This window comes from Macaca thibetana, chromosome 18 (assembly GCF_024542745.1).
Source record: "Macaca thibetana thibetana isolate TM-01 chromosome 18, ASM2454274v1, whole genome shotgun sequence".
NCBI lineage: Eukaryota > Metazoa > Chordata > Mammalia > Primates > Cercopithecidae > Macaca > Macaca thibetana.
This window is the reverse complement of record NC_065595.1, coordinates 1,105,614-1,119,245: the sequence shown is the minus strand read 5'-3', so window position 1 is coordinate 1,119,245 and position 13,632 is coordinate 1,105,614. Positions and strand designations below refer to the sequence as shown.

General features: G+C 41.3%; 1 protein-coding gene across 2 annotated transcripts in view; it reads left to right on the top strand.

Annotated features, from left to right (window-relative positions):
* The window catches only part of ATP9B (ATPase phospholipid transporting 9B (putative)), a 295,408-nt gene that overhangs the window by 22,287 nt on the left and 259,489 nt on the right, over nucleotides 1-13,632 (top strand). For both annotated transcript variants that reach the window (XM_050768237.1, XM_050768236.1), the window contains exon 2: nucleotides 2,139-2,312. In XM_050768237.1, the coding sequence (XP_050624194.1) occupies nucleotides 2,139-2,312 (174 nt within the window). The remainder of the gene's footprint in view (nucleotides 1-2,138; nucleotides 2,313-13,632) is intronic.

Below are 13,632 nucleotides of genomic sequence, written 5' to 3'. Positions count from 1 at the left end.
CTCCGCTCTCTGGTTTATCCCACGTCTGCAGTTTCCAGGGTTGTTTTTTCTCAGCTTTATACTTTCTGAAAGTCAGGGTTTTCTCTCAGAGTTTTAACCCTTCGTGTTGTTGTGAAAGTCTACCTGACTGGGGTAGTTCTCAGGGAGAAGTTGTGTGAGAAAAGAGAGAACTACCAGGGACGTCCACATCCTGTTTGGACTCCAGGAGCCCGTCTTCCTGTTTCCCTTGCTCTCATAGAGGTGACTACAGGGTAGCCCTGGGAGGGCTAGGAGAGACAAAACGGAAAACAGAAAAAACATTCTGCTTTGCAAGAGCCCCCTTTGCTGGGGCTGTGGCTAGAAAGGGTGGGTTTCTTCTGGAGTCTGCACTCTGCATATTGCGTGCAGTGCAAATAGAGTCTTCACTTTGGCAGGAACTCTGCACTGGACTTCAGAGCCTATTTTAGGTGCCTGGAGCTAAGCTGCCCTTGTCTGGAAACTGTGCACGTCAGGCCCATCAGTTGGAGGTCTGAAAAGAGGAAGAATTACTAGGAATGAAATACGCCAGGTCGTGGTCAGAAATACGATTCCATCGTACATGACATGTATACTCGGCCACTGCATGCGCTTACCTTCACATCATCCGTGCCTTTTGGCCTCTGGGTACTTACAATGTGCTGTTTCTCTTTGAGTTTTCTAGGCAGTGAGGACTGCATGACTGGGTTCCTGAGACTCACTGTATTCTCTTGAAAAAAGAAAAGTCTTCCACAATAGTGACCTATCTCTAAATTGCACTTTACCAGAATGTACTAGAATTGCCTGCTTATGTGTTTGATTCCTATTTTTCGTTTCTGAAGAACTCTTAATTTCCACTTATTGCTCCTTTTCTTCCCCTCACCAACAAGCCTTCCAAGAGGTGCATCCTTCTTCCCATGTGGACTTCTGCCCCCGACATTGATGCCTTACTAACCAAGCTCTGTGCACCCTCCTGTAGGTCCCCCAGTAACCAGTGCTGTGATCACAGACCTGTTGCTTTCAGGGTAGATTCTGTCTGGGTATAATTTTTATCCATGGTCTGCCATTGCTAGGGCCCCCAGTCCTGTTTTGCCCCTGAGCTGCCTGGCTGTGATCCAGACTGGACTCTGGACCTGGCTTTGTTGGTTTGGAATACTTACTTTTCTCCTTATGTGTCAATTAAGGATGGTACTATCTCTGTCCCTTATTTATGTTTTAGTGGTGGGTTTTGGTTAGTTTTAGCTGTCTTCTATGTGGAATTTAGAGAATGTGAAAAAAGATTTCAATATAAGTGACTGCCTTTATCCCAGAGAGGAACCCACAAGTCTGCTCTCGTATTTTTCACATTGTGACAATGCCTCCACAAATACTTGATGCAGAATTCAGTAAGATAGCACTTGTTGAATCACCATTATCGTTTCTGACAAATTGTTCTCAAAAAGGTAAGTTTTTATTTTTTAAAGATAAATTATGTTTGTGATTGAGGAGGGATAAAAGGAACAGTTTTGATGATAGGCCGCCTGTTTCTTGGAATCAAGAAGATTGTTGAGCTTTAAAAGGTATGCTGGTTGTTGAGAGTTTTTCATTGAATAGCACGTTTTAGTGAAGAGAATAACAGAATAAATGGGACATAGCATCATTCCCCAAAGATTATCAAGTCTGTCAGCAAACCAAAGGATGATGTTGATACTTTTCAGATACAGATAGCTACATATTGTTGAAAGTCACTTCTAGAATGTTGGCTGATGATGTAAAGTTGTGTAACATAGAGTGTTTAGATGTTGCTTGGAGTGAACATTCTTTGCTATAGTCATGTTTCAGAAGAGTGGTGTTTTCTGACTGGATCAAGTGCAGTGAGGAGCTGTTGAGCAGCATCAGTTGTGCTGTCAGCCTGGCCATCCTCACCACAGATGCCTCCAGGAGTACGCTCACAGCACAGTTAACAGCTAGCACAGGCCTCGCTGGGCAGCTTTTTTACCTTAGCCAACATTCCTTTGCAAAAGAAAGCAGCCTCTGCAGTCTTATTTATAATGCGTTACCTCAGCTGAAGACAGCCTAATTTGAGGAAATACTGTCCCTATATGAAACACACTGTAAAGAAGCCTGCTTGGCCTGTCTCAGCAATCTGTTTTTACTCTAACTAGGTACCAGCTGGAGGATGAGTCTGCACATTTGGATGAAATGCCACTAATGATGTCTGAAGAAGGCTTTGAGAATGAGGAAAGTGATTACCATACCTTACCACGGGCCAGGATAATGCAAAGGAAAAGAGGACTGGAGTGGTTTGTCTGTGATGGCTGGAAGTTCCTCTGTACCAGGTTTGTTATCCGTTGCTACCTAATTTCCTTATACGCTAAGCTTACTTATAAGCTTAGCTTCTAATATTAGCTATATTAATATAAAAACTTAAGGAGATATTTCTTAAATGATATCATGCAGATTATTAGTACATTAAAGCCAAACAGTACTAATATGAAAAGAAAGGAGAGCCAAATTAATTATCTTATGAGAAGTTTTAATGATTAAAACCTGGAGGCCGGGTGTGGTGGCTCATGCCTGTAATCCCAGCACTAAGGGAGGCTAAGTCGGGCGGATCACTTTGAGCTCAGGAGTTCGAGACCAGCCTGGACAACATGGCGAAACCCCATTTCTACTAAAAATACAAAAATTAGCCGGGTGAGATGGTGAGTGCCTGTAATCCCATCTGCTAGGGAGGCTGAGGCAGGAGAATCACTTGAACCTGGGAGGTGGAGGTTACAGTGAGCTGAGATCGAGCCCCAGTACTCCATCCTGGGCAATGGAGTGAGACTCTGTCTCAAAAAAAAAAAAAGCTGGAGAAAATTTGTGACTTTATAGCTAATGCATGATAGAATTAATCCTGGTTGCTCTATCAACATTTATAAATGGTATTTCTTTTTCTTCCCAAAAGTTAGGTATGGCCCTATATTCCTCCTGTGTATCTTTTACTCACATTCACCTGTGTTTTTCCCATATTTTGCTACATTTATTATTCTTTTTACATCTTCTTATTTTTCTGAGTCATTTCAGACTAGGTTGATTACTTCATTCCTCTTCTTAATTCTTCAGTGTGTATTTTCTAAGAAATAGGTATTTTCTTATGTAACCTTAGTGCAGTTATCAAATTCAGGAAATTTAATACAATGCTTTGTATCTACTTTAAATTTATATTTCTTTTTTTTTTTTTTTTTTTTTTTGAGACGGAGTCTCGCGCTGTCACCCAGGCTGGAGTGCAGTGGCCGGATCTCAGCTCACTGCAAGCTCCGCCTCCCGGGTTCACGCCATTCTCCTGCCTCCACCTCCCGAGTAGCTGGGACTACAGGCGTCCGCCACCTCGGCCGGCTAGTTTTTTGTATTTTTTAGTAGAGACGGGGTTTCACCGTGTTAACCAGGATGGTCTCGATCTTCTGACCTCATGATCCGCCCGTCTCGGCCTCCCAAAGTGCTGGGATTACAGGCTTGAGCCACCGCGCCCGGCCAAATTTATATTTCAATGTTGTCTATCATCCCAGTAATGTCCTTTGTAGCCTTATTTTCTCTAGTACTGGGTATGATCACATGTCACATTTAGGTGGCATGCTTTTTTAGTGTCTTTTAATCTGGAGTAGTAGTTTAGTGTTTATCTTTCATTCCATTGACATTTTGAAGAATGAAGATCAGTTATTATACAGAATGTTTCACATTCTGTTTTGTGTTTCCTCGCAGTTAAACTCAGATTAAGCACCCTCTGTGGAATCCTGTCTAAGTGATGCTGTGGCCTTCTCAGGGTGTTTATTAATATAAAAACTCAAGGAGATATTCCTTAAATGATATCATGCAGATTATTAGTACATTAATCAAAGCCAAACAGTGCTAATATGAAAAGAAAGGAGAGCCAAATTAATTATCTTATGAGAAGTTTTAATGGTTAAAACCTGGAGGCCGGGTGTGGTGGCTCATGCCTGTAATCCCAGCACTAAGGGAGGCTAAGTCGGGCGGATCACTTTGAGCTCAGGAGTTCGAGACCAGCCTGGACAACATGGCAAAACCCCATTTCTACTGAAAATACAAAAGTTAGCTGGGTGAGATGGTGAGTGCCTGTAATTCCATCTACTAGATCTGGCTCGGTCTCCCTTAGTGTTGGGATTATAGGTGTGAGCCACCGTACCCAGGCCCAAATATTTTCTAATTTCCATTGTCATTTCTACTCTAAATCCATGTTTAATTTAGAACTATGTTGCTTAATTTCCAAAGTTAGAGATTTTTTCTAGTTAACTTATTATAATTATTATCATTTTAAATAGAGACCAGGTCTTGCTGTGTTACCCGGGCTGGTCTTGAACTCCTGAGCTCAAGTGGTCCACCTCAGCCTCCCAAAGTGCCAGGGTTACAGGCATGAGTCACCATGCCTGACCTGTTTTTTGCAGTTATCTTTTTGTAATTGATTTGTATCTGAATATCATGAGGCCATTTACTTATAATTTAAAAAAACGGGCCAGGTGCGGTGGCTCACGCCTGTAATCCCAGCACTTTGGGAGACTGAGGCAGGCAGATCACGAGGTCAAGAGATTGAGACCATTCTGACCAACATAGTGAAACCCTGTCTCTACTAAAAGTACAAAAATTAGCTGGGCATGGTGGCGTGCACCTGTAATCCCAGCTACTCGGGAGGCTGAGGCACAGGAGAATCACTTGAACCCAGAAGGCGGAGGTTGCAGTGAGCGGAGATCATGCCACTGCACTCCAGCCTGGCAACAGAGCGAGACTTTGTCTCAAAAAATAAAATAAAATAAAATAAAAATTACAGTCTTTGTAATGTGTTGAGACTTGCTTTATGGTTCATCATTAGACAACTTGTAGCAAATTTTCTTTGTGTATTTAAAAATAATTTGTATTTTTCAGTTGTTAAGTGCACTGCTCTGTATGTCAGTGAAGTCATAGTTGTTGGTTGTCTAGTTCAAATCTGTTGCTGTTCATGGTTTGCTTGTTTGTCAGTTACTGAGAGACTTCATGAGTTTCTAAACATCATTGTGGATGTGTCTATTTCTTTTGGTTAATTTTGGAGTGTGTTATTAGATGATGCACATTTAGGATTATTAACCTATTCACTTGACCTTTTATTGTCTTTAAATGCCCTCTTTTATCTTTAAAAATGCTTTGTGAAGACTTGTCTAATTTCAATAAAACTATATCAGCTTTCTTTGATTAATGTTTGCATGGCATATATTGTCATTATTTTACTTTAAAAATAATTTTTTTTTTAAATTTTGAATTTGGAAATAATTAGAGAGTTACAGGAATTGCAAAAATGGTATAGACGGGTCTTGTATTAGTTCATTTTCACACTGCTAATAAAGACATACTGGAGACTGGGCAATTTACAAAAGAAAGAGGTTCCATTGGACTCAAAGTTCCACATGGCTGGGGAGGCCTCACAATCATGGTGGAAGACAAGGAGGAACAAGTCACATCTTATGTGGATGGCAGCAGGCAAAGAGAGCTTGTGTAGAAAAACCCGTTTTTAAAATCATCAGATCTCGTGAGACTCATTCACTATTACGAGAACAGTCCAGGAAAGACCCTTCCCCATAACTCAATCACCTCCCACCGGGTTCCTCCCACAACACATGGGAATTGTGGGATTTAAAGTCAAGATGAGATTTGGGTGGGGACACAGCCAAACCATATCAAGTTTCTTGTATTTTTCACCCAGTTTACCCCAGTGGTTACATCTTATATAACTATAATATGAAACCAGGACACTTACCTTGGCACAGTGTGTGTGTGTGCGTGTGTGTGTGTGTGTGTGCGCGGTTCTCTGTGATTTCATCAGGTGTTGATCTGTGTAATCACCACCGCAGCCAAGATGCAGAACCATTCCAGCCCCACAGGGAGCTTCCTGTGCCACAGCCACTCCCGTCCCTCTGACCCCTGGCCTTGGAAACCTCTTATCGATTCTCCATCTCGTTTTAATATCAAGAATGTTACATAACTGAAATTACTCAATATGTGATACTTAAAAATTTTTCTATTTTTTTCCTTATTGTAGTGATACCTGTATTATGTGATTTGTTTTTTGAGGTTGGCCTATTTCATTCAACATAATGCTGTGAGAGCCATCCAAGCTGTTGTATAGGTTGTTTCAATTTTTTGGATGTTAGAAATAAGGCTGCCATGAACAATTGTGTACGTTTGTGTGTGTGTGGGCATAAGTTTTCATTTCTCTGGAATAAATGTCCAGAAACTTCACTGCTGGGTTGTATGGTAGGTGTATACTTAGCTTTTTTTTTTTTTGAGACAGAGCCTCGCTCTGTCGCCCAGGCTGGAGTGCAGTGGCGCAGTCTTGGCTCACTGCAAGCTCTGCCTCCTGGGTTCACGCCATTCTCCTGCCTCAGCCTCCTGAGTGCCTGAGACTACAGGCGCCCGCCACCACACCCGGCTAATTTTTTGTATTTTTGGTAGAGACGGGGTTTCACCGTGTTAACCAGGATGGTCTCGATCTCCTGACCTCGTGATCCTCCCATCTTGGCCTCCCAAAGTGTTGCGAATGCAGGTGTGAGCCATTGGGCCCGGCTGTATATTTAGCTTTTTAAGAAACTGCCAAACTATTTCCCATAGTGGCTATACCATTTTACATTTGCACTAGCAGTATTTGAGAGATCCAGTTTATTTTCGTCTGTGCCAACATTGGGTGTTGTCACTGCTTTTGATTGTAGCTGTTCTAGTAGATGTGGAGTGATGGTTGATTGTGTTTTTCATTTCCATTTTCCTAATGCTAGTGAGGTTGGACATCTTTTTGCCATTTGTGTACTCTATTAAGTAAATGTTTTTCCATTTTTAATTTCTAGTTGTGGTGTTTGATTATTTTTTTTTCTTGTTGAATTTGGAGAGTTCTTTACATATTCTAACTATGGGTCCTCTGTCAGATATGTAGTTGGACATATTTTCTTTTTTTTTTAAGACAGAGTCTCGCTCTGTTGCCCAGGTTGGAGTGAAGTGGCTGTATCTTGCTCACTGCAACTTCCGCCTCTTGGGTCCATTCTCCTGCCTCAGCCTCTCGAGTAGCTGGGACTACAGGTGCCCACCACCATGCCTGGATAAGTTTTTTTGTGTGGGTATTTTAGTAGAGACAGGGTTTCACCATGTTGCCAGTCTGTATCTTGTCTTTCCATCCGTTGAGATTCAGAGAGATTTCGGTGGATCCAGTGTTTTTAATTTTGGTGAGGTCTGATTTATTGCTTTTGTTACTTTTGTGAATTGTGCTTTTGGTATCATAGTAAGAATTTCACAAAACTCTCTGTTGAAGATTTTCTTGTATGTGTATTATAGCTTTATGTCTGAATATTTAAAAAAAATTTTTTTGGTAAGGTGAGAGATTTAGATTGAAGTTCATTTTTTAGCCAGTGTGTATCAAGATGTTCTAATACCACTTGATTGTACATGAGCGGGGCTCTCTATGACCTTGGTTCTGTTCTCTTCTCCATCTCATCAGTGTGTCAGTTCTGCCAGTACCACACAGTGTGCTGTACTGTGGCTTTATGGAAAGTCTTAACGTGGGTAGGCTGATTCTTCTTCTTCTTCTTTTTCAGAAATCTTTAAGTTATTCTAGTTCCTTTGCCTTCCCCTATAAATTTTAGAATAATCTTGTTCGTATCTACAAAATCCTTACTAGGATTTTGTTAGGACTTGTGTTGAGCCTATGTATTATATTAGTTTGGGGGGGGAATTGACATGTTTCCTATGTCGAGTCTTCTAGATCATGAACATGGTTCCTTTTGCTCCATTTTATTTGGAGATAATTTGATCTCTTTCACCAGCGTTTTGTAGTTTTCAGCATGCAAATATTAGATTTACTCCTAAGTATTTTTTTGTAGTGATTGTAAATGGTTTGGTATTTAAAATTTTTGATTCCACATTTTCATTGCTAGTGTATAGAAATACAGTTGATTTTGTATGTTTGATCCTTTATCCTATAACCTTGCTGAACTCACTGGTGGTAAGAGTGGTTTTGTAGATTTCTTGTAATCTATAAAGACAGTCGTGCCATCTGCAAATAGCAGTGGTATTACTTCTTCCTTTATGGTCTGTGTGCCTTGCCTCGTGGAGCTGGCTAGAACGTACAGCATTGTGCAGTGGCGATGAGAAGCGGCTCCGTCACCTTGTTCTTTCCCAGGCAGGAGCTGGCAGTATTGCAGCATTAAGCAGATGTGGACTGTGGGTTTTTTAAAGATCCTACTTAACTAAACCAGATAACTTTTTTTTTTTTAAAGAAATCTATCTTGTATTAAGAAACAAACCAAAGCATTGGCAGGAGAAGTGGTCCAATGCGTAGTTTTGTCAGACCCAGAAGCAGGCTTTGGAGATGTAAGCTGCAGAGTCCTTATCATCGTGGTGATAGTGGAAGCCACACAGAAGGATGATGTTCTTGAAAAGGTTGGGAGACATGTGGTGTAGCTCTGTGAAGAATAAGGAGGTGACACCTTTGGAAAGAGGATGTATTGGAAAGGAAGAATAATGTCCATCCTTTTTGGCAGGAGGAAAACTAGGGGAGGAAGAATGAAATAGTGGTGGTGACTGTGACTTGTATTCTTAATTGGTAACGTCAGGTCAATTGAGTAAGGATATGATTAGGATTCAGACGAGGGCTGAAAAAAATGGGAAAATTTGGTCATGCTTTGGTAGAGATCATCAATAATCAGCAAAAGAAAATCAATAATAATTTGTATTGAACTAGGCATAAATTTACGGTGATGTATCCATCGGGGAAGAGCCTGGGTGATGACAGAGCTGAGGAAGTGTGGTGTGGGGAGTTGTGGTGAGGTAGGTCCCCACGACGATGGGAATTGATGAGTTTGTAGGCGCAGAGGGTTGACTGCTCCCAATTTACTGGCTGTGGGAGTGGCTGAGAAGCAAGTGTTCTGAATTTGTGTGGGGAAAGGCTAAGTGCTTTTCTTCTGTGGTCCATATGTTCCCTTCTTAAAGAAGGTGGGTGTTCTCACCACTGTTTACAGCCAAGAACTGAAAGAGTCCCTTTTGTGACAGGTAAGGGCCAGCCCAGAAATGAACCAGGTCCCAACCTGGTGACCTAAAGCCCTTCCTTTTTGCTTTCTGAACTGGAAAAATTGCTAGGACATGGAGGTGTGGCCTGAATAAGATCCTGATTTGCCGTCTTTGAAGTGGAATAGCTCTGTGGTAAATGCCTGGTCTCCCCATCCTAGAGGGACATCACCTTGGAGATCATTGGGTTGAGAAGGTTGAGAATCTGTGTCCAGGCTGTTAGGTGGTTTTTAGTGTGTGTGGAAAATCACTGGGTACTGGGGGAGACTGCGGGACGTTCATAGAGGAAATGGGAACTGGGCACTGATGGGTGCAGTGCTGGGGACATGGACAGTGTGGTGGTCATGGTGGGGACTCTTAACAGACCCTGTGTGTTTTGGAAGTGGTACTTATTTGGCCGTATTAGTAACAGTACCATACCAGTACTGTACTAGTCAGGTAGTTAACAAGAATTGTGAACTTCAGAATGTTCTCAGTCTCATCATAGTGTTAAATACATTATTGAATTTTTCTGGTTTTTCACATGATTTTGTTTTTACCAGATGGAACATAACAGCCAAATTTTAGGTTTTACTTGTAATATACTCCTTTTCTTAAGGAAAATATTAAGAATATATTTGAAAATGTAGATGGTAGCAGCAAAAACATCCGTGTTTGGGGGAGTTAAAACAGCTTAGTAAAATATCTTAGATTTGTCTATAAAGTCTTTATCTTTTATTTTTTATTTTTTTCTTTTTGAGACAGGATCTCGCTCTGTCACCCAGGCTGGAGTGCAGTGGTGCCATTATGGCTCACAGCAGTCTTGACCTCCAGGGCTCAAGCAGTTCTTTCAGCACAGCCTCCCAAGTAGCTGGGACTGTAATCATGTGCCACCACACCTGGATACTTTATTTTTATAGAGGCAGGATCTTTCTGTGTTACCCAGGCTGAAAGTCTTTATCTTAATAAATTGGGATCATGTGGAAAAAGCTAGCTGAGCCATCTTGGCAGCCTGTAATCAGTCTGTGTGGTGCTAAGGAATGTCCTACTGCCATATGGGATGAGAGGCAACCTGAGGTATTGTCGTGCTCTTCTTGTTCAAAAGATATCTACTACACTGAGAAATGGTTATGGAAATTAAACCCTGCACCATAGAGAATCAAACTATACATTTAGCAAGTAGATTAGTCTTGTTTATTTATTTATTTCTTATCAATTTTCAGTTGTCAATGTTTGCTACTTTTTAATTTCCCAAATAACCAGGCATTATAAAATTCATTGTTACTAACATTATTATTTGGTGGCTCAAAGAATAGAAGATTTATTCTAATTTGTATTCTAATTTACACAATTAGTTTAACTGCAGGAGGAAAATGTTTGGAATATTGCAATACAGGTAGATTGTAACTCATATTAATGAGTTGTAAATATTTCAGTGTGTTTCTATTTGTAGATCCTGTAAGTAGTAAGGATCATTTTAAAATGATTATTAAAAGACTGAGCGAGTAGGCTTTAATTTCTTCATGGCTTGAGACCTGCTTTCTCATTTTTATTTGACAAAAACCCCAACTTGGACACTTGGAAAAATTGTTCTGATTTCTGTCTTTCACAACTCGGAATCTTTTTCCTGTGGGTGAATACACCTTTCTGTAAGCTGCTGTGAGGCACATTGATAGTTCTCTGGTCTGGGTTAATGTCTTTCTCACGAGATTTACATTTCACCTGTTATCAAAAATCACTTTGTCCTTAGGAAAGTGGAGCCAGTGAATGGCATTTCCATAAGAAGGGAGGGGAGGTATCAAATGCTGGGATCATTCCTAGTTCTAACGTCCTCAGCTAATTGGCAGACGTTGGGGGCACAGAAGCATGTCATCTTTTAAGAAGATATTAGCATTGTGTTGCTTTTAAATTGGATATAATAATTGTCTAATTTTTGGGGGGTGGAGAGAAAGGAGGCAAAAACTATGGGAATTATTTAATTGTGACTAGTTAAAATTTTAGAAGATAGGCTCTTGATGTGTTAAAATGCTTTGTTTAATGTTGTGATTTGGTTATAGAGGCATTTTATGAAAAGCTGCTAATCCTAAAACATTTTAAGAAAAAAAGTATAACTTGTACACCACTGGATTTAGTTTCAGCTGGACTTGATGGTGTAAGGCAATTTAAATACAGAGGGGAAAATGTTTCTGAATAATCAATAATTTAGAAATTATTTCGCATACATAGAAATGCTATTGAGGAAAGCTCCCAGTTGCTGTCTCCGAAGGACTTCTGCTTGCTGCTCTCTCTTGTTTTGCAATATTTACCAGTATGCCTTCCTCACATTTTTGTCCTCAAAAAATTCCCCATATTTCATTTTCCCTTTTTAGCTCTACTACTCAGTGAGGCTTAAACTTACCGTTTTCGTTACAGTGTTTCTGTATCCTTGGGACTCATGCCCTTTACTCCTAGCGTGGAAGTCGCCTGACTCCCCCACGTAGTGGTTTCTGGCTGCGTGATCCAAGGGCAGTTCTGGCACACCTGCAGGCCTTTCACACCTCACGCCTGTTGCGAGTGTATTCGTTCAGTTTTGTGTAGTCACACATGATTTGATAGTGGCGTCTTAACCACTACTTTATTCTGTCTGTACACAATAAAATTATTAGTAATAACATTTTTACATGTTAACAGGTGTTAGTAGCACAGTGATATGAATAATGTAATTGTATCATCAAAGTCTAGGCATCTTAGATTTACTGGTACAGGATTATAGAGGAAAAACCGAGTAAAATGTTGAATATATATGTTTTTAGCAGCGGGCATGTAATTTAGAGTTTCTAAAGAAGAGTGATGTCAGTGAGGCATTAGTTCATGTAGTTGCTGACAGTGATGTTGGCGTTGAGGTTTCTGTTGCTGCTGTTGTTTACAATGCTCATGTTTTGCAGACAGTGGTCTTGCATTTATAGTATCTTTTGTCTGGAAGAACATGTTAATATCAGATAATGCTATAAAGTTTATATTTTCTAAATTTTATATGTATCTTTTCAAATACTTAGATGTAAATATTTGATTTTTCATTTTGAATTTGTCTGACTTGTATACTAGAACGTCAGAGTAGATAATTATGTGTCGTAGAGCAAAAATTCATATCTGATTCCATTCTTGAAGAATTTTGCTCTATTTGAAATGCTGAAGAGAATGTGTTCATTTGAAGCCTGTCTTGCACCTGTGACCCAGCTTGCAGTGTGCTCTGTTGATGCCAGTGCTGTCTAGTAGAACTCACTGCAGTAATGGAATATTCTCCATCTGTGATGTCCACTATGGTAGCCACTAGCCCGGGTGCCCACTGAGCTCTTGAGATGTGGCTAATGTGACTGAGGGAACTGGATTATAAGTTTTATTTAATTTTAATTAATTGAAATGCAGGTTGCCACATGGAGCCAATGGATGCTCATTTGGACAGTCCAGGCCTGGCTACTCTCTGTGCCCAAGTTACTATTGTGAGGAGGGTGACCTTTTGAGTGGGATGTTAGGAAGCAGGAGAGTGAAGACTGAGGCCTTGGGGGCTTCCTCTGTGGGCGGCATTGTGCTGCGCTTTCATAATGTATTAAGTCCACTTTCGTCAGTGCTTTGCAGATGAGCGAACAAAGACTCAGACCAAGGAGCTTCCGTAGGGTCACTTGCTGGTGATTGTTTCCAAAAACATGACTTTAAAGTGCATGTTTTTCCATTGTGTTTTGTTGCCTGCTCACAAGTGATTCATTTTTTTTTTCATCATCTCTTGAATGGCTGTGGTGCCATGCCTGGGCTGAGGAAAGGTGGTGCATGAACTTGAATGAGAGCTGGCCTCTGCCTGTTGTCAGCTCAGTGAATGGACATGGTACTGATGTGGTAGGGGGTTGAGATCCAGGCTCTCGTTTCAACTCTGCCGTTAACTAGTGGTTTAGTCTTAGAGAAGTCACTTGCCTGTGGGACTTCCAGTTTTCTCAACTATGTAGTGTGGGAGTCCGGCATCAGTCTAGTGTAGTTGCAGGTGTCTGAGATGGTAATTCTTAGGTAACATAACTAGGATTTTCCTGGCACTGGGAGTGTGTGCTGTCACCAGGTAAAAGAGTGATGATTTATAGCTGCTGTTGGTGGGAGGAATTGGGGAAGGAGGGCCCATGAGCCCCTCCTTCCCCTATGAGGGGAAGGCGACTCAGAGTGGAGGAGAGCACAGAGCAGTCGCAGTCTGCATGGCACCACAGTGGGGGTGCTGGAGGGAAGGAGGCATGTGAGAGCGTTCGAACTGGACAGTACAAGCAACAGGTAAGGTGAGAGAAATAGTCATTGAAAGCTTACTCTTTTTTTTTTTTTTTTTTTTTTTGAGACGGAGTCTCGCTCTGTCGCCCAGGCTGGAGTGCAGTGGCGCTATCTCGGCTCACTGCAAGCTCCGCCTCCCGGGTTTACGCCATTCTCCTGCCTCAGCCTCCCGAGTAGCTGGGACTACAGGCGCCCGCCACCTCGCCCGGCTAATTTTTTTGTATTTTTAGTAGAGACGGGGTTTCATTGTGTTAGCCAGGATGGTCTCGATCTCCTGACCTCGTGATCCGCCCGTCTCGGCCTCCCAAAGTGCTGGGATTACAG